The sequence below is a fragment of the Hyalella azteca genome, unplaced genomic scaffold (genome assembly GCF_000764305.2).
Source record: "Hyalella azteca isolate HAZT.00-mixed unplaced genomic scaffold, Hazt_2.0.2 contig9625, whole genome shotgun sequence".
NCBI lineage: Eukaryota > Metazoa > Arthropoda > Malacostraca > Amphipoda > Hyalellidae > Hyalella > Hyalella azteca.
Window position 1 is genome coordinate 227,187 of NW_025939693.1, and position 27,837 is coordinate 255,023.

The following is a 27,837-nucleotide window of genomic DNA, read 5'->3' on the forward strand; positions in this document are numbered from 1 at the left end:
AGTGAGTATTATTAAAGCCCTAAATCATTCACCTACTTTTATTGGTAATTGATGTACATATTCTCATAAAATATCGGTGTACATCATGAAGCCTAATCTAGAGTTGTACTTTTCAGTAAACGGTCTAATTCCGAATGGGACAGCAGCGTATTTGGCCGCCATTTTAGTGTTGTAAAAAGGTTTGTCGGAACTATATTAGCTCACGTGTCTGGCAAGGGAAATGGACGTGGTCTTACTGGGAACTAAATTGCTGAAGTAGCGACCCAATAATTTCATATCATATCACTCCTTTTAAAATGTTCTATCGTCAAGCTTATGAATAATTGTTAGTTAGTTTAATGTTTTTGGCTACTTAGTTAACAAAGCAGCTGGATAATGCAGATTGTTTACACTATTATTCAACCAAAAGAATAATTTATCACTTGAATTTTCTCTATAACAAAGTTAATTTTGTTATAAACACTGTCCTATGAACCTAAGAGAACTCTACTGAGTTGCCATTCTGGAATCACAGTCATCACACACATTCACAGGAATCACAAAGTGGATGCCGAGATGGTAACGCATCAAACAATTTACAATTAATACTGATAATCACTTATGGAAAGTGATAAATTGAATTAATTTGATTACTTTCAAAATTTACAGTACTTCTTATAACTATGCAGGAAAATGGGCTGAACACTCGATGAAATTAGATTGATAGCCGGAACTTCCACTATATCAATGACATGATCGTTTTCTCAAACTCTATGAGTTAGAACAGATTTCATTCCACTCCTGCTGTGTGATGATATTCTTGATTGGGAATGATCTTTTAACGTATCTAATTTTTCGGAGGTACAACAAGAAGTCTTTCTCGTAGAGAAAGAGTACGTCTACTGCTGAGTTCCAACGGTTCCAACATCCACTTCGGTACGATAAGATTATCATGACAGTTAAGATCAATGATTAGTGGGAGACGAGGATGAAAAATCTTACATTAAAAATACAAACTAAGACAATCTAGAGAACAAACAACGCATTAACTTAAAATGACGAAGTTTTGAATTGATTTGCTTATTTTTTACATGACGAGACAAATAAACAGTATTTGTTTCGTGATTCTCGAAACAAAGGATGAAAATGTTAATTTCGGATTTTCGTAGCTACGACCCAACGCCACACAATGTTCCAAGTAAAACTTGCTTAATGATGCATTTTCCCATAGAATTATCGTTCCGTACCCTTTTATAAGCATGCAGTAAGGTGCTAGTTGAAATGCTTTTGATGACGGAAATTTTTTTGACTAAAAGCTTTTCTAACTGCAGCAAATAAAAATATTTGAAAATATTTCAAGTAATTTCAATGTTTAATAGGACAGGCTAAAGATAATTCGTGTGGTATATTACTGAGTCCTGAACATACTGGTCCAGGGTCTTGCATACCATGTTGCAAACAGTCGGAAATTTATCTAACAACATATTAGAATAGAATAAAATAGAAGTGTCGGCACTGAAGAAATAGGCCCATGGCCAGTTGCCGATTCTTGTACTTTTCGTAACTTGATTCCACAAGGGATCCGGCCTTTTGAACCCGATCTTTCAATAACTGACGAATTAATTGAGATAGCTGCTGGGCTTATTGCCTGGTCCGTAATTTGCTAGGCATTTCAAGACTGAACATATGCTCCTGCATAGCTTCGTCTAGTCTGTTCTTGAAGGCATTCAAACGCGGAGTGTCAACGATGCTTTCAGGGAGGCTGTTCCACATGTCGGTGAATCGAAGCGAGAAATAAATGATGTCGCATGGATGTGTTACAGCGCAGTTTTTTCAGTTTAAAGCCGTGGCCCCTGGTGTTCGTTCTTGTTTCAAATTCCAGTAATCCTTCTGGAACCTCGTATAAACCGTGTGTATACTTGTTTACTTCAATGAGATCACCACGCAGACGTCGATAACGGAGGCATGGAAGCTTCATAATTTTTAATCTTTCTTCATAAGGCTTGCCTTTTTATCCCGGAATTATTCTTGTTGCACGTCTTTGAACACTCTCGACTAAATTTTTGTCCTTTTCTAGTTTTTGTGACCACACTGCGTTTCCAAATACAAGGTTCGGACGCACGACAGCGACAAACAACAGCTTCATCGCACCTGCATCTATGTATTCATAAGAGCGTCTGATCTGTCCAAGTCGTTGATTGGCTTTATTAACTTGAGCTTCAACATGCTTAGAAAATTTCAACTCATTGTCGAAATTAACTCCTAGATCTCTTTTCATTGTCGACTTCGCCATCATCACTGTCGTTGCAACTATGTCTTTTCATCCCGTAACCTTGCTGTTCATTATTCTTGCCAAGGTGAACTTTACATTTGTTAGCATTAAAACGCAGCTGCCACTTATCAGCCCAGTCAACCAAACTGTCAAGATCACCTTTCAACTGTACTTTTTGCGACGTATTCCTCACTGTACTATAGACTTCCCGGAAGTTTCAGTGCCGTTTTTCTGGGAGTTAAACATGATTTAAAATATTCAGTTTCTTAGAACGATAAGAACCATAGTTCTAATGTTTTAGAACTATAATAACAAATCAAGTTTTAATCTATATTAGTTCATTTTTTTAATCCGGGTCCGCATAACCGGTGAGGGGAGTCAGGGGACTTGTGCTCAGGTCCGCTGTGAAAGTGGCGGTCAGTAGCAAGACGGTTTATGTAGGAGCTGCGGTCGACGACGGTCGTTAAGTGACTCTGCGAGAACAAAGGAAAGGCAACTGACTTACTCTTCTCCACTGCAAAATTGTAATTATTTCTCAGCATTATTTATACTTATAAATACTATTATTATTATTTTTCGTAATCCGTTGAAGGGCGGTTGCCCCGTGTCACGGTGTCAGCCTTGCAGGGCTGCCTGAGCTGGACAGTGGACACGATGGGCAAAAACAAACGGAGAAAACAAAGTGGAGCTTCAAGTCATTCAGACTCAGATGGAAACACTTGCTCCAGCCATGAAAACTCGTTACTCTCCTCTTTCGATCCCAATGCAATTCCATCTCTTTCGCGACCACCTCCCTTAGCCATAGGCTTAAATCAGAACTCAGCACTTCAATGTAACCTGGATCTGCCTTCCCACACTAGCCATGGTGTGGTTGGTGCCCAGCCAATTTGTGTCTTCATTAAATGTTCTTCCCATGATGCCCAACATTACAACTAATTCTGGTATTCACAAGAATCACAACTTTGAGGGATTCTTAAGCTCTATCCCCCTTGATGATGTTTCCGACTCTGACACTGTAATTACAGCAGGACAAAGGAACCATGTAGAAAACCTGATGAGTCAGCAAAGCTGTGTCATTTTGATTGAGCCAGTTTCACTCCTGGATGATGGAGACTGTCAATCCACACCTGGTCAAGTTGATTTAAGTAGGTTCCTCTCTAATGACCTTGCTCTCAGCAAGGCACTGGCCACATAGTGGCAAACCAGAGCTTTTTAGAATCGGTTCATTTTAGTTTCCTCATTTACTCGAGATTTAAACCAATTTCTTAAGTACGATAATGCTGGTATCCAGGATACTTTACTGGTCTACTTGTAGGACTCAAAATGAACTTGAGGGAGAGTCTAAAAAACTCTCTGCTTTGCCACTATGACTGGCCACTTCTGCTTTTGGAAAAGTTGGCATCTCTAGCATGTCAAAAAATATTGCCCATAATTTACTGGTTCTAAATATGAAAACATCACAAGGAGTCTCGCATCTGCTGGAGGTGGAGAAGCTGGGAATGTGGAAAATTAAATGCAGACTTCCTGCTAGTCAAACTACAACAGCAGGAGTTATTGGCCCATTTGGCAGTGAAGTGTCCAATGAAGAACTCACTGAAGCTCTGACCTCTGCAGGACACCTGGGCGTTACTGCAGAGAGAATCTTGAAGGGAAAAGACCTTGTCAAGTTGTCAGGACCTCAATGTTCAAAGTAGTCTTCCCCTGTACTGGCCTGTAGTGCCCTGCCTTCACATGTGACCATTGGTTACCAGCGTTTCCAGGTTAACATATTTGTAGACAAACCCTGGCAGTGTTTCAGATGTCAGCGCTTTGGACACAGTGCTCTAACCTGCAAGAGTCAACCCCGCTGTGTTGTGTGTGGTGGGAGTCATGGTGTGAAAATGTGTACTCATACAGGCACCCCAAAGCATAGTGACAAACCAGAGATTTTTTAGAATCGGTTCATTTTTAATTTCCTCATTTACTCGAGATTTAAACCAATTTCTTATGCAAGATAATACTGGTATCCATGCATGGTGCCAATCCATAGGTTATTCAAAAGAACCTGTTCTTATGTCATTTTGAACCGATCAACACTTCTTTATGGACCGATCGTAAAACACACCTTCACCGGCAAAAGCTTTCACACTTCTGAAGAAGGTGAGCTGACAGCTACACTCGCCGTGGGGTGTGGGTGGACCTAATTTGAATTTGAATGCATGCAGCGATTNAACTTGTCGTATTCTGCACAAGCTCAAAAAGCTAAACGTTCTGTCAGCACTCAAACTACTGAACCTGTTCAGCAATCTCTTGAAGCTAAAATCTCTCTCACCCAACTGATTGACCTTTTATCACGCGTTCTGTCACTATGCAATAACACAGATTCCCTTGCCACAAAAGGAACCATTACCAAAATAGCTGCTGAAACTTTCAAACTCAATCCATCAGCCGAGTTACAGGATACTAGTGCTTTTTGCTCAGTGCTGCCAGAAACATCAAATCCCCAGAACACTGAAGCTCAGGCTGTAAGGCCCAGTGATGATCCTGCACCTATGCTCTCCCTGGAGGCAGCAATGGATGACTCAGATGTATTTGTTGAGGATGGGCAGATTACTCCCTCACCAATCCTAGGTGGAGCTATCTCCAAGACAAAAAAAAACTTATTCTCTTTGCCCTTCACCAGTAATAGGGGGCAAGCCACAACCTAAGATAATGGGTAAACAACAGAGGACTTTCTCAAAGCTGCAGTTACCTCACTTGAGCATAGTCCAAGAAAATGTCAGTAGACAGACAGCTGAAAGTACTGCAATGGAACTGCCATAGTCTGTGTAATAAACTGAGTAACTTTAAACTGTATCTGTACACACACAAACCCCACATTGCCTGCTTATCTGAAACATGGCTATCAACTGGCTATGAGCCAAAATTTATTAATTATACTCCAATTTATAAACATAGCGGTGATGCACAAGTCGGGGGAGGCCTGGCTATTCTGGTGAGAAGTGATGTCTCTTTTTTAAATATACTGTCAACCGGGGCTACTCGGGACATTTGATCATTTTTTTGTCAATAACTGTTAATAACTTCTTACAATGAAACATTTCATAAACAAATTTAGGCTTGTTTTATAGCTCTTTGCGAGGGCTATCAAATGGCATTGTCAGAAAAATTCCATATGCTATTCGTAAGGAGCCAGACGCTAAATAAAGATTGTCCGGAGTAGCCCCGTCGGTCGGGCTACTCGGGACAATGGGAATAAAACTTCATTTCAAAACATTTGAAGCATGCAGAGCATACTCATCCATTACTAACAGTACTCTGAAGTCCTCCTCTTTCATTGTAGACTATGTAGAGGTAGAATAAATGACATTTTCTGTGATTTGTACTTGTTTTTCCTTTATTGATATGATATTACCATAAACATTAATTACCATCAACTGGGGTGACTTCAGCCTTGTTTTTGATTCATGCTGGGGTTGTAAACGCCGAGGTCATAAACGCCAGGGTTGTAAACCTGGTCATANTCCACACCTGGTCAAGTTGATTTAAGTAGGTTCCTCTCTAATGACCTTGCTCTCAGCAAGGCACTGGCCACTTCTGCTTTTGGAAAAGTTGGCATCTCTAGCATGTCAAAAAATATTGCCCGTAATTTACTGGTTCTAAATATGAAAACATCACAAGGAGTCTTGCATCTGCTGGAGGTGGAGAAGCTGGGAATGTGGAAAATTAAATGCAGACTTCCTGCTAGTCAAACTACAACAGCAGGAGTTATTGGCCCATTTGGCAGTGAAGTGTCCAATGAAGAACTCACTGAAGCTCTGACCTCTGCAGGACACCTGGGTGTTACTGCAGAGAGAATCTTGAAGGGAAAAGACCTTGTCAGGACCTCAATGTTCAAAGTAGTCTTCCCCTGTAGTGCCCTGCCTTCACATGTGACCATTGGTTACCAGTGTTTCCAGGTTAACATATTTGTAGACAAATCCTGGCAGTGTTTCAGATGTCAGTGCTTTGGAGTACACAGTGCTCTAACCTGCAAGAGTCAATCCCGCTGTGTTGTGTGTGGTGGGAGTCATGGTGTGAAAATGTGTACTCATACAGGCACCCCAAAGTGCTGTAATTGTGGCGGAGCCCACACAGCAAACTATGACCGGTGTCCCAGCATGAAGCAAGCTAAAACCATAGAGAAAACCAGAACCATGCCTAACCCTTTACGCCCTGGCGTGACGAATTCGTCACACAGAAAAAAACATTGGTTTTCCAACAATTTCACGTTTTCTGTCATTTTTTCAAAAAATTCACAAGAATGAAAAAAGTCTTACATTTATTTTTTACATATGTGTACCAAGTTTCAAAGTTATCTGTCGGTAAGTAACCGAAATAAAATTTCCAATTTCCAATGGCAATGTCCAATTTCTTATGAAAATTCTATTTCGGTTAATTACTGACAGATAACTTTGAAACTTGGTACAAATATGTAAAAGATAAATCTAAGACTTTTTTGTTTGTGGGAATTTTTCCAAAAAAGTGAAAGAAAACGTGAAATTCTTAGAAAACTGACAAAAAGGGGGTACTGTAGAAATCTATCACCTATGATTTTTGAGCTACAACATCGAGACGCATATCATTCGATGCGTAAGGACCATATCTATCGATTGGTCCTTGTTGTTTTTCAAAATTCTAATTTTTGTGGGTGGGGTGGGCATTTTTCAAAAAAATTGGTTTCTCCCCCCCTCCCTTTTGAATTTCCCCTCCCCTTTTTTCAAAATATTTTCAAAACTATAACGAAAATGAAAAAAAGCTTCAGGCTGCGACTGGGACATGCTGGGGTGAAGGCCCACCTGGCCCGTTTCAACATGGCTAATTCTAGCATCTGCCCCGAGTGCAACACAGAAGACACAATCAGACATTTCATCTTGAGCTGTGCACTTTACACTGACCAGAGGAGGGAGTTTCGCTCAAGTTTGGAAGCTTTATCACTACCTTGGACACTCATCTTGGCTCTTGGTGGGGGAGATATCCCACAACGACGAAGAACTGCTGTAATACGTCATCTTGGACAATACCTGCTGGAATGCAGCATGGTGAATACCCTTTGAACACCCTTTGAAAATACTCAGTGCCTAATTCTCTTGTCTCTTCTACACAATAATCACCGGTTGGTGAGCAACAGAAACCCAAATTGAAAGTAAAGTGGCAAGATAATACAAGTTTTCAACAAAGAGTTGTGCTCAGGCTGGGAGGTGTGATATATTCATACCCGAAGTCTTAAAATCAATTATAAAAAAAAATATGAGTGTCTGATTGAGTGACCCGGGTTTGAGATGCTGACGGGATGAGTTTTGGATTCGATGGTGACAAGGACACTTTACAAAAGCGATCGTTTGAGTTTTGACTGGATGATGTGGCACGAAGAAAAGTAAAGTTATCAATGATTCCGGTTTTAGCTGCGGTCGACGACGGTCGTTAAGTGACTCTGCGAGAACAAAGGAAAGGCAACTGACTTACTCTTCTCCACTGCAAAATTGTAATTATTTCTCAGCATTATTTATACTTATAAATACTATTATTATTATTTTTCGTAATCCGTTGAAGGGCGGTTGCCCCGTGTCAGCCTTGCAGGGCTGCCTGAGCTGGACACGATGGGCAAAAACAAACTGAGGAAACAAAGTGGAGCTTCAAGTCATTCAGACTCAGATGGAAGCACTTGCTCCAGCCATGAAAACTCGTTACTCTCCTCTTTCGATCCCAATGCAATTCCATCTCTTTCACAACCACCTCCCTTAGCCATAGGCTTAACTTGGAACTCAGCACTTCAATGTAACCTGGATCTGCCTTCCCACACTAGCCATGGCGTGGTTGGTGCCCAGCCAATTTGTGTCTCTTCACCAAATGTTCTTCCCATGATGCCCAACATTACAACTAATTCTGGTATTCACAAGAATCACAACTTTGAGGGATTCTTAAGCTCTATCCCCCTTGATGATGTTTCCGACTCTGACACTGTAATTACAGCAGGACAAAGGAACCATGTAGAAAACCTGATGATTCAGCAAAGCTGTGTCATTTTGATTGAGCCAGTTTCACTCCTGGATGATGGAGACTGTCAATCCGCACCTGGTCAAGTTGATTTAAGTAGGTTCCTCTCTAATGACCTTGCTCTCAGCAAGGCACTGGCCACTTCTGCTTTTGGAAAAGTTGGCATCTCTAGCATGTCAAAAAATATTGCCCGTAATTTACTGGTTCTAAATATGAAAACATCACAAGGAGTCTCGCATCTGCTGGAGGTGGAGAAGCTGGGAATATTTGCAATACATGAGGCTCTTAACTGGTCACTAACAAATCTGTCTCCTGCTGAAAAACTTGTTATCTTTACTGACTCCCAAGCATCTATTTTGCTGATCAAAAATAGAAAACCAAATAGCTACTTGCATCTAGTTTTCAAAATTCAAACTTCAAACCATGTCGCTACTCTCCTCTCATGAAATATTTCTACAGTACATCCCTGGGCACAAGGGCATTAGAGGCAATGAGGTGGCAGACCGGGCAGCAGCGGAAGCGCATTCCCTGCAGTACCGGACTATAACTGCCATCTCAAAGGAGGAACTGGCAAGACAGTTGAATATTAAGATGATGTCAAAGTGGAACAGTTGCTGGCTGAACAATATTAGAAATTCAGGGAAGGGCCTCTTCATTAGCTTAATCAAAGGGGAAGTGGGTGATTGGCCATGGGCCCTCAACAAAAATCGTGCTGTGGAGACGGCCCTGGCCGGACTGCGCACTGGTCACGCTGGAGTGAAAGCACACCTAGCTTGTTTCAACATGGTTGACAGCCCCTTATGTACCTGTGGGTCTCCAGAAACCATTCATCACCTGCTGCTGAGTTGTCCAATTCATGCCTCTGCCCGTACTAATCTTACCAATGCATTAACTGCACTTAATGTTCCAGTCAATTTAAGGAATCTGCTGGGAGGAGGTCCTTTTTCTGATGTCATCCAGGATGCAATTGTTAATGCAGTTGCCTCCTTTCTAACTTCAACTAATATGCTTCAGGTACTTTGATACAAAATTTGTTACTGGCATAGTCATTAGGTACTCTAACCCTGAGTAGAATAAATTCACCTAACAATTGTGGGAACTAACAATCTAAATTTAAATTCCTTCCCACACTCAACTGAGTGCTTTGCTAATGGAAAGAACAGCACTCCATGCAGTTTTAATAGATTTAGGAATGACTAGTTTATGTAAGTAGGGACTGCCTTTTGTGAGGAGTGCTGTTCTTGCCCCACTTACTAAGCCTTCCCTAGCCTCAGTCATAACCCCGCCCACAGGAGATTGTGTTTTGTTAAGTTGTTTTGCAATCAAAGTTAATCTTTCTTGATATGGCTGTTGAGCCAAGAGAAGCTCCAGGCTGCCCCCACCCAGGCTGGACCTTCAGCTAGCTTAAAGATCTCATGTGTGGCGCAAGTTAGGGCATGGTTGTGACAACTAATACTGGTTTTGATCTTGAATTGTTAAAAAGAATACTTGCCTGATGATTGAATATAGTGGTAGCACCCAAATTTTTAACGTTTGGTGCTGAATTGCTTTATTTATTTATTTTTTCTTAGCTCATGTGTATATAGATATGCTCCACAGGTCTGCACTCTGCAGTGTTCCACGGCAGACCTGTGGAGTGCGATGCGTGCCACGTGTCTTATCCTCTTCAACGGGTTTGCCGTCCATGCTATGTTGTGTTATTGCATTTTATATTTTATGGTTCTGTTGTTATATAATTTTTTTTTAAATTATATTTATATATTTTGTTCTTATTTCAAATTATTATCCTTTTTTTTTCTTTTCATTTATTTTATTTTTGTATATACCGTATATATATTTTCATTTATTTAATTTTTATTATTATTTTAATTTTATTTTTTTTTCATTAATTATTTTCCTTTTAATTTTCTTTGTTTTGTTATTTACTCCTAATATTTATTTCTTTCATTGCTTCAATTTTAACGCTTATGTTTAATTTTTGCACAATTGTGTATTTTTTCTTATTATTATTGTTATTATTATTGTTATTATTATCATTATTATTATTATTTGTTTTGATTTTTTTTTCCGTGTGTGTGTTCTCTCTTTGTTTCAGGTTTTCACTCTCAGAGCTGTTAAAACAGTTAGGTACCAATTAAACCTAGTTTAGGCAAGGGGCTATATGGACTAGTTTCCAGTGCTCCTATATGAATAAATAAGAAAGAAAGAAAGAAAAGCATTTCCCAATAGGTACCAGCATAATTTTCATACTTCACTCCGTGCGCAAGCATGCTGCAGAGCAAATTAGCCAACATGGTTACATGCTTAAAGCCACAGGGACCAAATCCCTTCATGGATGTAAACCAGCAAGCCAATGAGCTGCAAGCCGCCAAAACAATGGTCGTAACCCACACGCTAACACGCTAAACCCCAAAATATTTCTATTCCATGCAGCCTAGCCCCTTCCCCACTTTTAATAAAGAACGCCCTGCGCCACAGTGCTATCAGTACACTGCTACTTCTCCAGCCTGTCCGTTCTTCTGGAGGCTAAACCTCCACGCTTACCCTCTGCTCCCCCTCCTTTCGGTACCAGCTTGCGGAAGAATTCTAACCTAACGTCCTAACCTAACCCTTTTGCGGAAAGGTGGAGAGAAGGGTGTAAGTGTGGAGGAAGAAGATGCTGGTGAGCGTCAGGGCTGGGCTTATGCCTGCAAAGTGGGTAAGGTGATGCGACAGTCTGGTGCGGGGCTGTTCCCATTTACTGCAGTCTGGTGCGGTCTGCGGACCCTGTGGCTTACAGCATTTGTAAGAAGTGATGGTATGGGCTTAAATCATTGGTGTAGGAGCTATTGGGCGTAATCTGTTTGGAGTATCAGCTTGTGGGCTGAGGCATTGCTTGTTTCAAGCTGGTGTGGTGAGATGAGGCAAGTAAGAACAGCTGCATAGGTGTTAGGCTGACTATTTCTATTGCATGTAGAGCCAGTAGAGGGTTGGCATTGGCTCTTGGGCTGATTTAAGAGTCAAATTTTTGGGCTACGGCAGCGCTCCCTCTAGGCCGTGGGTCAAACCAGCCCTCGGTCGAACGGCCACTTGTCGAAGAACGATAAATTTTGGAACAGAACTATGCTATCTGAAACCTAACCTCAGATGCGGTGAACGTAAAACGTAATTTAACGATGCCTGGAAGTCATATTCGATCTGATCATCAGTGGCCTGGTGGTGCATGGCAAGTGGTGATCAAAGCCGGAAGAGGACAAAGCCCAGTGGTGCACTCACGGCTGATTGATGTAGGTCCGGAGAGATCAAAGGCATTCAATCCAGGGTTTATTGGTGCACAAAATTGGTGGTGCACAGCTGCGCTTCCATTTAAGTAAATATTTTTTACAAACAGTTTACTTGGCGCTAACTCTGAGGCTGCGCCGCTACGGCCAGACTAAGAGCATTTGCACCAACGCAGACCAATGCTTTCAAGCAGAGCGGCATCGAGCGACGAGCAGCACGTATAGTGGGCCTTACTGGCCACACAAGATGCTGGACTGTGAGGAGTGCAGATGAGTCAGTCAGTCAGTCTTGTGTGAAATGGTAGCAAGTGAGGAGCTTTTCTTGCTTGAGTGCTCATATAGTCATATGCTAATGCATTAGAGGTACAGTACATAATACTTGCTTCTAGAAAGAGATAAAATTGGCATTCATGCTATTAACAGTGCCAGTTCAGAGTATGGAGAATAAAATCATCTGTTCTCTGATCTGCGCAATAGCCCAGAAAGATTCAAAGAATACACAAGAATGAATGTGGCTATATTCAACGAGCTCCTTAGCTTGGTGATGGAGGAGGTATTCAAACAAAGCACTAATTTAAGATTTTCAGGCCCTTGATCTCCCCAGAAGAAAGGCTTGTTGTGACAAACATTGCCAACATTTTACACAATTCAATCATTTCCAATCATTTTGTTTCTTTTTCTTCAGGCAATAAGTTATACACCATTTCTTGAACTTTAATTTTGAATAGACACTGTTTTTTTCTTTGTCATGCTGTGCATAGAGGGTATAAAGCTCTGTAAAAAGAGAGTAGTCACCTGTTGCAGTTTTCCTATGAGGTATTCAAATTTTTATTTTTCTAATTGTAAGAAATTATCCATGCAAAGTCATTTCAAATTTTCCTTTTTTTCTTCAGAGCCTCCTTTGAGAGCTCATAAACACTGTTTGCAATTCCAGAATGCGCCTTTGAAATAATGACTCCGAAATTCAGGATTTTAACAAAATCCATCAAGACCAGCAGGGGATAATGCTGTAGAAAAAAAAAACTAAAGTACTTACAGCTTTTTTGGATGACCTCTTTTCTCTATAGTCCATAACATGATTCTTGTTAGGGAGAAATCAATATAGACATAAGACATGGCATTTACATGATGTAAATGCCATAATTACATCAATGGAATTGAACATATTGAATGATCAACATGAAACTATAATTGCTTCTGTTCATAGAAACAGCTCTAGAATTTTAACATATGTTAAAAAAATTAAAAAGTTATTGCATATCAGTTGCAGGAAAAGTTGCTTGGCAGTATCATATGCTCTAAATAAACAATAAGAATATCCTAGTACTTAGGGTGCTAAGTTCATTCACTTCTATTTCTTTATTCAATAAAAGAAGTCAAAATGAATGTATTTTTACTGTTCTTCACAGTTCTTGCCTGAAATATTTAGTGCATCACCTATCATAGACTACTGGTTCCTGATGTATGTTCTATCACTGTGCTGTGGGTGATAGGCATCCCAGATTGTGGGTCAATTGGGAAGAGGTGCCTCAATTGGGAAGGGCTATGATTTTACATCTATCACTCATGGCTGCTTGAGGGACACAGTACGCACCAAGCAGCATCAAAATATATGTCTGGAGTAATATTATTTTTCCACCGCACAGCGTCTGTCTGCTTGATGCAGCTTTGGCCTGTACGCGTTTAGTGTGGCCACTCTGGTAGAAATACATATATATAATATTGAAGTTTAAGCAAGCATCAGCCTGCGTCAGTGCAAATGCTTTTAGTCTGGCCGTAGCCTAAGCCTTCAACTAAGAATTTGGGATTTTCATTACAGTTGATAAGTAGTGGAATAATAGAAGCTTAAGCTAAATAGCAAAGAATTTCTCCTGCAGAGTGAAATGTGAATGGCTTAAGTGTTAACTAGTTGAAAAGTCAGAAAAATTCAAAATTATCATTTCTACGGTATTTGGAAACTTGAATTTGTATAGCAATAAAAATTTATTTATGAATTCATGAAATCCTATGAATTCTACAAATTAAATATATTTTAGAGGTTGAATTTATTATTATAAGGCTTGGTGCACTCTAGAATGAACTATTAAATATGGTACCTACCTAATTTATTTGAGTTTTTTTCTTACCAAATTGCAGAAATTTTTATATCAATTCTTTAGGTAATAGGAATCATAGAGAAAATTGTGATAGATATGGATGTGGGGGGCATCAGCCTGCCCAGTATAATTTATACTGCAGTAGACTTGGGTGAAGGAGAGCAACTGCAGTCAGATGACTCTGCTGATGTGGTACAGTCAGATGACTCGGCTGATGTTGTACAGTCAGATGACTCGGCTGATGCGGCACAGTCAGATGACTCTGTTGAGGCTGCACAGTCAGATAACTCTGCTGACCTTGCCCAGTCTGACACAACCTTCATGGATGCAGAGGATTTGTCTTACGCAGCGCCTGCAAGCTTGTGCCAGTAAGTTTTTCCCTTTAACATTTATCAGTATTTCAATTTTTTATGATTACTTTGATGAGTGAGCTATATATATATATACAGTTAAAAACTGCACAAAGAACTCAAGGCAATATTGGGTATAACAAAAATCCACAAATTAATAATTTATATATATATAATACCAGTACTTGGCTTCCTAACTTGTTCTGTAGTCATTCCAGACTTATTGTAATGCAATGAAATAGAAAAAAAATGACTACAGATATTCCTTTCATATCAGAGTATACATTTTGCATTTTTTCACTTTTTTTTATAAATTCTTGGACACTTTTTTGGTCATTTTTTTCACATCACTGCTAGAGAACCAAAATTTACTGAGGATTTTTCTAAATATTTTATGTTAGCCCAAGCTAAACTGTAACTTTATTATTAATTTCAAATTTGCTGTTAATTTAATTTGCATTCTGCATTCCCTCAAAGTGAAATATAAAAAGAACCCACATTAGTCATGGAAATTTGTTTTCTTGTCAAATTATATCTAGACACTGTATGTTTTTTAAGACTATAACTTCATGTTTAATGTTAATTTTGGCATAAAACAACACAAAAGCCCATGGAACCATTTTAGAAATATTAGTCATTACTAAAAGCTTACACTGACGTGTGTGAAATGAGATAAGCCCAGTCTATAGACTTATGTCTGTTTTGTCATGTTTCCAGTTCATAATTTAGCAGTTTAGCTCATTAAATAGACTCAACAAGAGAATCTTGACATACTCAACAAGAGAATGCTAGTTATGAAGATATAAGATCAAACTCTCAAGATTTATTTTACCTCTAAAGGCAAAATGCACTCAGAAAAATTTGTGGTATACCCTAAATGGTTCGGATTAGACTTTTTTGGTATTTAGTATCATCTTAAAGCTGACATTCTGCCCTATCCAACGGTACAACTGCGATCTGTATGTGAATTTATACGTTTATGACGGCTCTTTAAAGGGAGGCGGGTGGGAGAGTTCTTTAAGTATTTAGATCGGAACTAATTAGCTGCTGAGATCTTTAAATATAGTGGCTACTTGTGTTGTGCTGCAGTTACGTGTTTAGTCTCGTCTTAAAGCTGACATTCTGAGCTATCCAACGGTACCAACGGTACATCAGCATTAACGTACACGACTGCTCTTTAAAGGGGGGTGGGGAGGGGGGAGGGGTTACTTCAGTAATTAGATAGGGCAAAAATAGCCGGCCAGCACTACATATATGGTGTTGTCTGGCACCAAACTTTAGTTACCCGCCTTGCTTTGTACAGAGAGGTGCACTGCAAGATGCTGCCACCATCCTTGAGTGGAATTAAGCTATAGAAGCCTGTAGTTTGGTATCCATGCTACATTGAGTGCCTATTGCGATGCGCGCGGGACTTTTTCATGCTCTCCTGAACATTCACACTTCTTGTCACGGAAAACCTATCTCCTCCTAGAGTTTTGAAGCTACAGCAATAAGACATATACCATTCGATTCGTAAAGACCATACCTATCGAGTAACGAAGCCCTTTTTTTAGATTTGTGCATAGTTTGGATTCAAAATGGGGGGAAATCTGAATAAAAAAAATGGAAAAATGTGTGTAAAAAAACTAAGGCAAAAATAAAAAATTGGGCTTTGTTACTCGATTGGTATGGTCTTTACGCATTGAATGATATGCGTCTCTATATTGTAGCTTGAAAACCATAGGAAGAGATCGATTTTTACAGTACAACCTTTTTTGTCTATTTTCTATGAATTTCATGTTTTCTATAAATTTTTCTGAAAAATCACATAAACAAAATGTGATTCTTTTGCGGTTTTACATATATGTGTGAAGTTTCAGAAAGATCCGTCTGTGAACGAAAAAGTTTTTCCGGAGGGTATACCCCCCCTTAAACATAGGTTTTTTCTAACACAGGTTTTTTAAATGGCTTTCATTTCTTTTTTAATTTTGCATAATTTAGCTTCCTAACTGAAAAGTAATAGCATTGCAAGTCTGGCAATTTTTGATTACACACAATGGAAGTTCTTGTGAGGTTTGGTACCAATTTCACAGTGGTTAGTGTGGTCTTCACATGATATGAGCAAAAAACTGGAATTAGTCTGTGGCTATATATTTTCAGTATTGACTGCAATAATATTATCAAAATTATTTTTTTATGTGTCATAAGAATTGTTATTTGAATTTTAATACTTAAAAATTATTGTCCTTGAGTTGCCTCTAAATTAAAGTCAGTATTTGTAAAATCTGTTAAACATTTATCTTCCAGCTGTAAATTGGATCGGACTTTATGAAATGAATATGTTGCATGTTAATAATACTCATGGAAATATTTATTAATAATTAATATTTATTATTTATTAATATTTAATAATATTTAATAATTTTATTAATATAAAATTATTAATTTATTGTATTATTACCTTCTCATTATTACTTGTCCCTTGATTGTATTATATACAGCGGTGCAGTAGACGATGAGTCCTGCCAGTTCCTGCTGGATGCCACCTCAGACAATGGTAGCTGCACTCCTTCACCTGCTGCTCCTGTCTATGGTCTCCTGCATCACCATCATCCACTAGCTTCCTTCAACCAACACTCTGCTGCTAATATTTCCCCTGGTATTTATAATATACATCAACCTTCAAATTTTGTCTAGAAATATGGAAGATAAATTTTTTCATCAAGGCTTATATCAATCCCTCCATGTTCAGCTTATTATGTAATATCTCTTCAAGCCATATTCAAGCTGGGTATATACGATTCCATGATTTGTGTGTTACACTCTGTGCAGAGTTTTCTACTATATTAAAAAATCATTACAATGTTTACCTTGGTATTCATAATATAGTTTCTTAGTTTAGATGTCTGATTTTGTTGAACTCATTATATTAAAGTTTTATCTGCAATAATTTTGGCTTTGCTTAAACAAAGATCATCTTTACCTCTGGCTTGTTCTTGTTACAGTTGGAAACAAAGCTGTTATATCCTCTATTATTATTATTTACAGTTATAGAATGATATATATCTATAGGTATATATTATATCTTATTATATAAGTCACTGCTTCAAACAGAATATGCACATATTTTCTGTCATTTTACTCACAGCTTTGAAGAAAGAGCACATATATAGTTATTTACCTTTCTTGTTGTAATTCCCAGCTGGAAAAAGAGGGTTTTTATCTCCTCTTGGCAATTCCACAAGATTGCTGTTACTGTTTGTGAGAACCTATGAATGACTCTTGTGACCACTAACCTAGTAATACATCATGCACAGAGCTGTGCAGAATTGTGCACCACTAACCTAGTAATGCATTGTGTGCAGAGCTGTACAGAATTGTGCACCACTAACCTAGTACCTGTAATACATCATGCACAGAGCTGTGCAGAATTGTGCACCACTAACCTAGTAATGCACCGTGTGCAGAGCTGTGCGGAATTGTGCTCCACTAACCTAGTAATACATCATGCGCAGAGCTGTGCAGAAGTGCGCACCACTGACCTAGTAATGCACCGTGTGCAGAGCTGTGCAGAAGTGTGCACCACTAACCTAGTAATGCACTGTGTGCAGAGCTGTGCAGTAGTGTGGTTATGCTCACTGACAGAGCAGGACCTGTGACAGTTCTTAACTCTGAGCACCTGTTCCTGCCTCACCACCTGCCAGGTATTACGCTCTGCATGTATCATTCAGGCACAATATTGCATGCAAGACTAAGATTAAACTCAGCTGCTATATGCTTGTCTTTTATTACTATTTTCTTATTCACTTTGAGTCATTATTTTCATGACTGATGTGCAGAATTTTCTTTTAAATCTAAACTATGTAGAAAAATCTGTCTCAGAAATATCTGTCAACATGGCGATTACTATACTTACAGCCTTGCCACAATTAATAACTACATTTAAATTTTTCACTTTTTATATATTTCTGAATTGTTGAGTGTTGTTTGTTCCTGAATTTTCCTTTGTTATTTGTTCCTTTAGCTTCTTTAGCATTATTTGAAGTTGGTGAGTCGTGATTAACGTAGGATGTCAGCAGCATAAGATGCCAGCAGCGTAGGATGATTAATAAATTAAGGATTCCTGTGTGAGATTTGTTTGATGGTGCGCAGATGCAGGCACCCGCAGCCCCTCCCCCAGCGACTCGTCCTCACAGTCATCAGAGTCACAAGAAGGTCTAGGGCTGCTGTCTCTGCACCAATACCAGGCCTTGTGTGGCACCCCTCAGGACTCCCCACAACTCAACTACTCCACCCTGCCTCCTGACCACATCATTGCTGGCATGAAGGTATCTTTGTCTTGCTGCATTTATTGGGTGATATATTTTCTGGAGTGGATAATGAAAGATCCAATCATTCATTGCTTCGTCTTTCAGTGTTTGCAGTATTTTGATGCATTGGGGAATCAGCTTTGTAAGAAATTAATTGTTTGTTTTTGGTTTGAGTTAACTACTTTGTGTTTCAACTACTACTACTAACGTTTGTGGGCTTCTGACAGTGTGCTCCTCTAGACCCACTTAACGCAATGCTGGTGGCGGGTAAGGAGGATCTTGCCACCGCCCAAAACCTCAACAAAAAGGTGAGGTGCTGAGCCTTTGTACCAAAGCTCAACTTCATGCACTAACTTTTTCCAATGCTGAACTTTTGTTAAAAGATCTTCCAAAATTTAAAACAATTTTATTCCCGATAATGCATTGACCAGTTCCATTTTAACACTTTTTTCTTATTCATCGATCAAAGTATTGAAATTTCCAGTTGCGTTGTTCTGCCTTACTTATGCATGGATTCATGCAATTTAATTTTATTGAGTCTTATCAAGTTATCATTACAAGCAGAGTTTGTAATCTACTGTACAAGTATTTATTTAATTGTTATGTGCATTCATATCTATTTTTTTACTTTTTTTTCAAATTTGCCCTGCTTTTCCTGTATTGTAGCAACTTTCTATCTATTAAGTCTACGTTCAAATTGATTCCCTAACATTGCTGTAGCTTTCAGTGGTATGAGGACCTTTCTATCTCTCTATCTTTTCCTGTATCTTCTTCCTTTTTTGTAAGCGAATTGTGATTTTCCATATTTTAGAACTATTTTTGATATTGTAACTAACATTGTTTTTCTGTGGCAGAGGTACGAGGGCCGCTGCCTTGTGGGCGACATCAATATCGACGCTCGCTACCGGGACGCCTTCTACGTTAAGTGGAACTGGACGAAGATACGCCAGACGTGCGCCCTCGCCTACCTCGCCCTCCTGCTCGCCCTCTTCGTCATGGGCATCGCCCTGCTAGTGCAGGTGCTGTGCCTTACACTACCGTTTGCCTCTTACTCCACCACCTTGTGGCCTCCCTGCTAGTGCTATTAACCCCCCCCCCCTTTCTTTTCCTGCTATTTACCCCTTTCTTCTTTTCCACAAGGGCAGAACTGCGACCCAGTGCAGCAGTGGTGGCAAGGTGCCGAGGCGCCATCAGCTACCAATTTTCCCCAACATTAACCTCCATCCCTCCCTCCCCAGATGCCGCAGGGGCATGACTGCGACCCGGTGCGGCAGTGGTGGCAGGGCGCCGTCAGCTACCAGGTGCTGGTGCCCTCCTTCAAGGACACTAACGACGACGGCGTCGGCGACCTCCAGGGCGTCGTGGCCAAGCTCGACTACATCGAGGTCACTGATGTCGAGAATTGATTTTTTTTAAATAATTTTTGTTTCGGAAGCTGTGTTTTTATATGTTTTTATTGAGCTGTCTCGAGTGTGCATTGGGAGGATCCTTTCTTGTAATTTAATGTGTTTTACGGAATATTATGATGATACTGAAATGATTAGCATATCTGTATGGATTGATTGGATTATCTTAAGTGATTATGCCCGTAATTCTAAAATTGAGCTTTTAATTAAGAAATGAACTCATGTGTGTGTGTATATTTTGGCTTTAAACCGTAAGGTTGTTCCTCATTTATTATAATTTGGTGCTTTCTGCAGGACATTAAGATGATACTCAAATGATTAACTAGTTTCTCTCTTGCGGACTATTGATCTTTTCTGAACTTCGGGGGCTTTTTTAAATTTCATCTATCTATCTGGAGCATTTTATTCTCAAAATTATTATGCACCAAATTTTGGAACTTGGATCAAACCTGTCCCAAATTTGGTACACCTGAAAATATAAAAATTTTTATTTGTTTTGGTCAGAAGTGCAAAATTCATTGTGAAATAGAACCATTTTGGCTATATATAATACACCCCCAGGGTCTGGGAGACGCCGTGGTTTGCCGAGTGTCTAACATTCACCTCCTCCCCCAGGGTCTGGGGGTCTCCATGGTGCGGCTGGTGCCGGTATTTGAGCGCGCTGAGGGCCACTACGAGCGGCTGTTGCTCCCTCAGGACCCTGAGCCTCAGCTTCCTCACCCAGCGCCTGGTCTCTCATATGTTTACACTTGTTCATTTCTCTTGTATTTGCTTTGTCTTGTGTCATTTCCCTTAATCACGAAGTAAACTTCTAAGGACGTGTACTCATTCATCGCTTTCTCTCAAAATGTTGGTGGAATGTTTGTGCATACTCTTGTTATTTTCGTTTTCATCCTATAGTGTTAACCTATTTTGTTCTTTTCTGTATTTTTGTTGGATTGGATGACAATCAAGGACATTGCATCAATGTTCTTGTTGTACCCATAGTAGTATTAAGTACTTCATAGTGTTTATTATGCTTGCTTCTTTTATACCATCAAATTTTATCAAACTAGAAGCCCAGATCAAGCTTGAAAACGAACTTTGCGAAGCCTCACACGGCTTACAATTTCATCAATACAAGACAGGCCTTTTCTAACCGCATAAAGCATACCGTAAAATGGGGTTACTTTGACTCCCGGGGTAACTTTGACCACTTTTCGTTTTTTTAACAAAAACCCCCGAAACTCAAGAACTATTTGACATAGAAAAATTTTGTCAATGGCCAATAAAGGCCTAATAATGAGGCTACGTAACACAATAGAAAGATTTAAGAAGTTTGCATATCTAATAGGTTAAAAAATTGAAATGTGACCCACGAAAATGAGCTATTATTTAAAGCCTGTCAGAGTACCCCCTCCAATTTTTTTATATTTTAGTAAAATAACTCCAGGTTTTGATGCATTGTAGTAGAACTCTTTTAGTTACATATGCAAATGACAAATTTTAGGAAAGTGTCATAGTTTGCAAATGGAGGGCGCCGCCCCCAATGGGGGAACTTTGACCACCTAATGTAAGACATGACGGGGTAACATTGACCGGCTTGGAAATTTAGTTAAAATTACCATAGGTACCTACATAACATATTTTATGTTTGATACACCTATTAATGTTATTTCTTTATGTTTCAGACTCTACAGAGTCTTATATATGTTAATTTTAACTTAATTTCCAAGCCGGTCAATGTTACCCCGTCACAGCTGTCATTAGGTGGTCACATTTCCCTCATTATGGGGTGGTGCCCCCCATTTGCAAACTATGACACTTTCCTAAAATTTGTCATTTGCATATGTAACTAGAAGAGTTCTACTACAATGCACCAAAACCTGGAGCTATTTGGAGTTATTTTACCAAAAAATATAATTGATTTTACCACCCAGTCAAAGAAACCCCAAGAGCTGGGGTAACAAAGACCATCACTTTTTTTTAAATTACATCAAAACTATGAGAGGCAGGAGCCAGCAATTTATGGTGAGTGAAGCTAGAGTATAGACCTGTATTTTGCATGTTTCAATTTAAGTTTAACTTATCTAGTAAAAAAATGACATCATTTTGAAAAAAAGTGGTCAAAGTTACCCCATTTTACGGTACTACATGCTGCATTCGACGTGCCCACAAACTCTGTTTCTATTGCATAATAATTTCAAATTAAATAATGTCAGCGTCTCTGAGCTTACCTGATCCTCAAAGTTCTCATAAATTAATATTCAATATCATAATAATATAAAGTCATTGTTGAATTGTCAACGCTGTATTCAGATAAGTGATGTCTCAGGACTTTTCAGCACATTTTCTCATTTATGAAAAAATGCACTACTGTGCTCGCCATGTCCGTCTGTCTGTCCGTGACTTCACGTTTTCGTCGACGAGAAAATGCACTCCGTCACTCACTGCAGTGAGTACTGAGTTATATTTTATCTGCTGTGCAGAGGTGGTATGGAACCTGACGCGCGTGCACGGCGCCCTGGGCAGCAGCAGCGACGTGCAGCTGCTGGCGGCGCTGCTGCACGTCAGGGGCATGAAGCTCCTGCTCGACCTGCCCCTCAGCCTCGGCCTCAACACGCAGCACCTCGTCGTCCCCGGTCAATACTGCATGGAGTTCTTCCTGGTGGAGACTAGCGTATTTCCAGGATTGCGGGGATTGAAACTAACATATTCTAAAGACTGGCGAAGTTATTAGTTGCCTTGCATCGTTGGCGTACACTGCAGCTTGATGAGCAATGATTGCGCTTTATTTAATTAAGGACAGCATCTCTGGCAATCAATTACTGTCTCAAAGACAATAGTGAAGCAGCATTTGCCAGATAATATCTGCAATGTTAGATTTTTATTCATTTTCCTTTAGCCGAGGGCCTTAAATTCTGAACATTCTAGTTTATTGGCTCATTACTCATTAGTTTAGTAATTCCTAAAATGAAGATGATTGTTAACATTAACGGGAGTTGCTCTTCTTTCAGACATCTACTATGCACTACCATATCTGTACAACTTCTGTTACCATTTAACAACTTCCCCTACCATATAGCAACTTACCTTACCCTTTCACAACTTCCCTTACCATTCAACAACTTCCCTTGCCATTCAACAACTTCCCTTACCATTCAACAACTTCCCTTACCATTCAACAACTTCCCTTACCATTCAACAACTTCTCTTACCATTTCACAACTTCCCTTACCATTTAAATCTTCCGTTACCATATACTTATTGCAGTTCTCAGATGCTACCAATATGCTACGAAAGTGGATTTAGATTGAAATTAAAATTTGTATTCCATCTTAATTTTCAATTTATTGTAGAAATTTTATATCACACCGATTTTGTATGTATATCTTCATTGATATTTCAGGCGTCCTACCTTTTGTATCGGCATTTACGTTTTCATTTTCATTCAATCTTTATATCTTCATACTGTTTGAATCGCTAACTTTTTTACTTCAATTATCCTTTTCTATTTGTTTTCACCTTTTAAATCGCAATACTTCTCTTAGGAGTGAATGAATGAATGATATTATTGTATTTTTGGCGCATTTTCTCGTTAATGAAAAAAATGCCCTATTGTGCTCGTCATGTCCGTTCGTCCGTCTGTCCGTGACTTCACGTTTTCGTCGATTTTGAGAAAATGCGCTCTCTGTCACTCACTGCAGTGAGTACTGAGTTATATTTTTTTCATTCGGACACATTTACTTGTCTCTTAATATTACTATAAGCTTGAATGTCTGAATTATATTGTATCATAATATTGAATTATATTGTATTATAATATTGAATTATATTGTATTGATCAGGAGTGACGGCGACCTGGCCGCCCCCGGAGCGCGTGTCCGTGTCCGCAGCCCTGGCTGAGGCGCGACGTGCGCTGCCGTATTGGCTTCGTCTCGGCGTCGACGGCTTCGTCTTCCCTGACCTGCATGAGCTCGTGTCCGAACACTCGGCCCACCTGGTTAGTTGTGTGCACAATATAATGCGAGATAAATTATGTTGAGGTATTCAAACTTTGTGGTGTGCTAGAACTGCAAGCTGAGTTAGCGCGTCATCAATGATTTGGAAATAACAAGAATGTATCGTGAGGATTATTCCTTTGATTCTAGCTCCTATGTATTGACAGGTTTTCTATAATTGTCTTCTATTATAGTTTTCGATAGAGTATCAACAGGCGATTCTATCCACGAATAAATGTTTAATAATCTGTAGTAAAAATTTAGTTATAAGTAGATATCAAGAAACAAAACACATGAAAGACTCTAAATGAGTTGAGTCCCTGCAGGTGGTGGATGCCGTGGCTGAGTGGCGGCAGCTGTTGGATGTGTCGCCCCGTCGTGGCCAGGACCGCATCCTAGTCCTGACATCCAAACTCATCCACTCCCTACCTGGTGGCAGCCCTGCGCCTCACTCTTCCTCGCACTCGCTAGCTCCTGAGGATGATTTCCTGGGGGACTTGGTGAGATCTTCTCTAATAACTTTGCATTTATTTAGTAAAATAATATAATAGCGTTTTCAGCGTTCATTATGCCGTTAGACTTGTTGCCGATTCTTATCATCTCAGAGCATTCACGGGCTTGTTGCGGTCTCGAACACGCAACTCACTGATCCGATTCTGCAGTGCTTAACCGCCCGGCCTCCTTGCCGATTCTGACCAGAAACTGGCGCACAGAGCTGGGTTCGAACCCTCACCTCTCTGCGCCAATCTTGGTACTCTGAACTGTAGCCACTCGGCCACTCTGCCCAGTATACATTTGTGTGATTATATTTTTATCGTTAAAGATATTTATCCTATGCGTTCCACATATTAGGCTGTTCGCCGAGCCAGTTTAGAAAACTTATGAAGGTTATCTTCCCTTCCTTGTAAGCTATAAGTAATTAAATTATGAATTTTTATTCGAGGCGTGGCGACAGGTTATGAACATTGACATGAACTTAAACACAGGCTGAAATGGAGCTAACTCATATTTTACGCTAAAGCTCTTTGAACTATATTCAGCAATATGAACAATATATTAGGTAACAATTCCCCCCCCGTGCCATCTCGCCCTTGTCGTGGGGGGGGGGGGGGTGCGTGTCTCGATGAGACCCGAGGCTGTGCGGTCTCAGATGCAATCACGGCCGAGTGGCACGGGTGGAGAGTCCAGACTAACAGATATGGCAAAACGCCCTTCTTGTAACGACCTGGCTCTCTTTCGGATACGCAAAGACCTTTCGCTGGATTTGACGAACCCTGGCGGGGACCTAGACCCGACCCGCCAGCTTTAATAGTCACGTGTGGCAAGGGTTAGCCGAGGGACTCCCTGGCAGGCGGGGGGCTGTTTAAACGTCGCGCAGATGGAGTGGCGCCCATCTTGCAACACTAGTCAAGCGCACAACCTGCTGAGCTCGGGACAATCGGAGCTATATTCGAGCGTATGAGTGGTCCCGTCGGGACTGCGTGTGCCCGACAGCAGGGATCCCCTTGTTGGAGGCCATTAAATTGGGTGCCTGCTCAGCGTATTGGATGAAGGCAAAACATCTTGAAAACGGAAATGAACTCTTTGAATGCGCCTCCTGTACTCGATACCCAAACAACAACGGAAACGACCCGGACCCTCACTACGGAATCAACCACGACTTCTCCTACCTCCAAAACGACAGAGCTGCCCTCCTCGACCCTTACGAGCCGGAGGACCGAGCAGGATGTCGGATATAAAGACCTTACAATGCAACCATATATACCGAGCAGAGAGGAAGAATATAACAGAAACCACGGACAGACTGTAAGACCCAAACCAAGGAATAACCGCCTTCACTGGAGACCCAGTCTTTCGGACGAAAACCCAAATGAACCGCAACCCTCTGGACTTCCCCAAAAACAGTACAATAAATTCTATACGATATCTGCTAACAACGGCTGCCACCTGTCTAGCATAGATGTAATAGCAGCTAACCGAGAAATAGAAAATACGCTGAAAGGCAAACCAACGAAGATCAACGAAACCAGAAGTGGAACACTTCTGGTCGAAGTTACAAACTACCAACAGAGTAGAACTATTACGACTATAAAGTCCCTGGCCGGCGTACCAGTGACTGTTGCCGCTCACGAAAGGCTAAATGAGAGCCGCGGCACCATCTGGTACCCCAATCGACCAAACTACCCAGACGAAGACCTACTGGCTGAGCTGTCCCAATACGGAGTAAAAGCAGTGTACCGTATAAAAAGGAGGGAGCATGGAGTATTAGTACCAACCCCGGTATATGTCCTAACTTTCGACGGCTGTCACCTCCCGGGGCACGTTGCGGTTGGCTGGACGCGGTGCCAAGTGCGACAATACATACCTAAGCCGCGCAGGTGCTTCAAGTGCCAAGTTTTTGGACATGGTGCTTGGTCCTGTCGCCAGCAGACCGGCACGTGCGTCAACTGTGCGCGGGAACAACACGACTCCCATGCACGTATCCCGCCAAGTGCTCCAACTGCAAACGAAAACACCCTGACAGCTCTAACACATGCCAATTCTACAAGATGGAAGAAGAAATAATTGCAACACAAATGAGACAAAAGATGAGCTATGGAGAGGCCAAGCGGGCGGTCATGAGCCGATACGTCACCCCCCGGATCTCCTTCGCTGAGGCTACCCGACTTCCAGCAGGCCCGGGAACAGAGCCCGGAACCCGGAAAAACAACCCCAAACAACATGCACCCAGGATAAGTAGATCAGACGGATCAACTCAGACGCTTGCAGAAGATACAGAAAAACTACAACAACCAGCCGAAGCTTCTACAACTAAACAAGATAATACTCATTCTAATAAAACTAACACCCGCCCAAATGTGACAGCCAAACCACCACTGAAAGAATCATCAACAACTAATACCCAACGAAAGCGACAACAAAGCAGCACCTCCCCACCAACTGAAGCCCCCCAGGCCAAAACTATCAAAATACATCCCGTAACCCTGCACAGCGCTGGCGTACATCGGCCGTCAGAACCCTCAGAAACTGGACATAAAAGGGAAAAGATCAGAAGACTGGGCGATACAAGCGCTGCTTATAGAGTTCGCTCCCTGGAACGTGTAACCAAAGTTCCCGAGTTAAGCAGCGACATACTTGGCAAATTCCCCATTCCACCGCACTTTGCTCTGGCCCCGCCTCCTCCCCCTAGGGTGGAGGTGCGCACGTGGAACATGAAGACTGGAGACCAGAAAACAACAGAAAGAAATCCTGACCCCCCAAGAATAACAACAAACCCTAAGTCCCCCCAACCAGGAGGGGATCCACGAAAGGACCATCGAAGTAGACATGGCGCAGACGCTCATTCAATGGAATAGCCGGGGATACCGTCGCAACTATAGCGACCTCCGGGCAATCCTCCAGGAACCTTAATCTACGGACATCATTCCTACTAATTACTTGTCCTCCATCTCCTCTGACTGTCCTTGAGCAGCCGGTGTTGTCTTGGCAGCTTGGAAGTGATTGACCTGATTTTCCTTGCCTTTCCGCCTGATTTTCTCCTGCCACTTCTTGCGAAAAACCGCCCTCTCTAAGGGGGTGGAATCTTTCTTTACAAAAACTGACTTGTAATCAGCGGATTCACCAAGCTTTCTCGCTGTTTTCAGCACGCTCCAGACCTGAGCAGAATCCTTTACAGTCACCAGCAGATGTCTGAAGGTGTTGCCCGCAGTATCTTTCGAGCGTAGCCTCTTGCAAGATATAACATCAATCGATGTGTTGAGTACCTTGCTGCAACAGTCTACAACAAAGGCCGAGTCATCCATCACTCGGTCCTTCGCATCAGATGCGTTACTTTCAGGAATCCCAAACCAGACCAGGTTGGCCTTCCTACGTTCTCTATCAAGCAATTCATGTGAGCTGTAATTTGCGACTTCTGATAAATCAGAAACTTCTGATTAGATTAGATAGATTACCTTCAAATACCTTCTGATTAGATAGATTACCTTCAAAGCGGCGCAATTAGAGCTTTCCCGCCATTTTTGGACACGCAAATTTACCGCTTGATGAAATAATCCCAATCTAATTGTTAACATTTAACAACAGTGTTTAGTACAATATAAGCACAAGAGTGATGATCCTTGATTGATTACTGATCAGTGATGATATGGCCTAGGACGAGTGTGGTTGTCGAACCGATCTTTGCGACGCAA

General features: G+C 40.8%; 1 protein-coding gene across 1 annotated transcript; it reads left to right on the forward strand.

Annotated features, from left to right (window-relative positions):
* Nucleotides 1-13,662: 13,662 nt before the first annotated feature.
* Nucleotides 13,663-25,386, forward strand: LOC108681470. Its single transcript, XM_018170505.1, has 12 exons — nucleotides 13,663-13,990; nucleotides 16,453-16,610; nucleotides 17,563-17,655; nucleotides 18,104-18,279; nucleotides 18,489-18,569; nucleotides 19,116-19,280; nucleotides 19,500-19,646; nucleotides 20,283-20,397; nucleotides 22,136-22,288; nucleotides 23,495-23,649; nucleotides 23,974-24,147; nucleotides 25,201-25,386. The coding sequence occupies exons 1-12, from the start codon at nucleotides 13,719-13,721 to the stop codon at nucleotides 25,384-25,386; spliced, it is 1,875 nt and encodes a 624-aa protein (XP_018025994.1). The 5' UTR covers nucleotides 13,663-13,718.
* The last annotated feature ends 2,451 nt before the right edge of the window (nucleotides 25,387-27,837 follow it).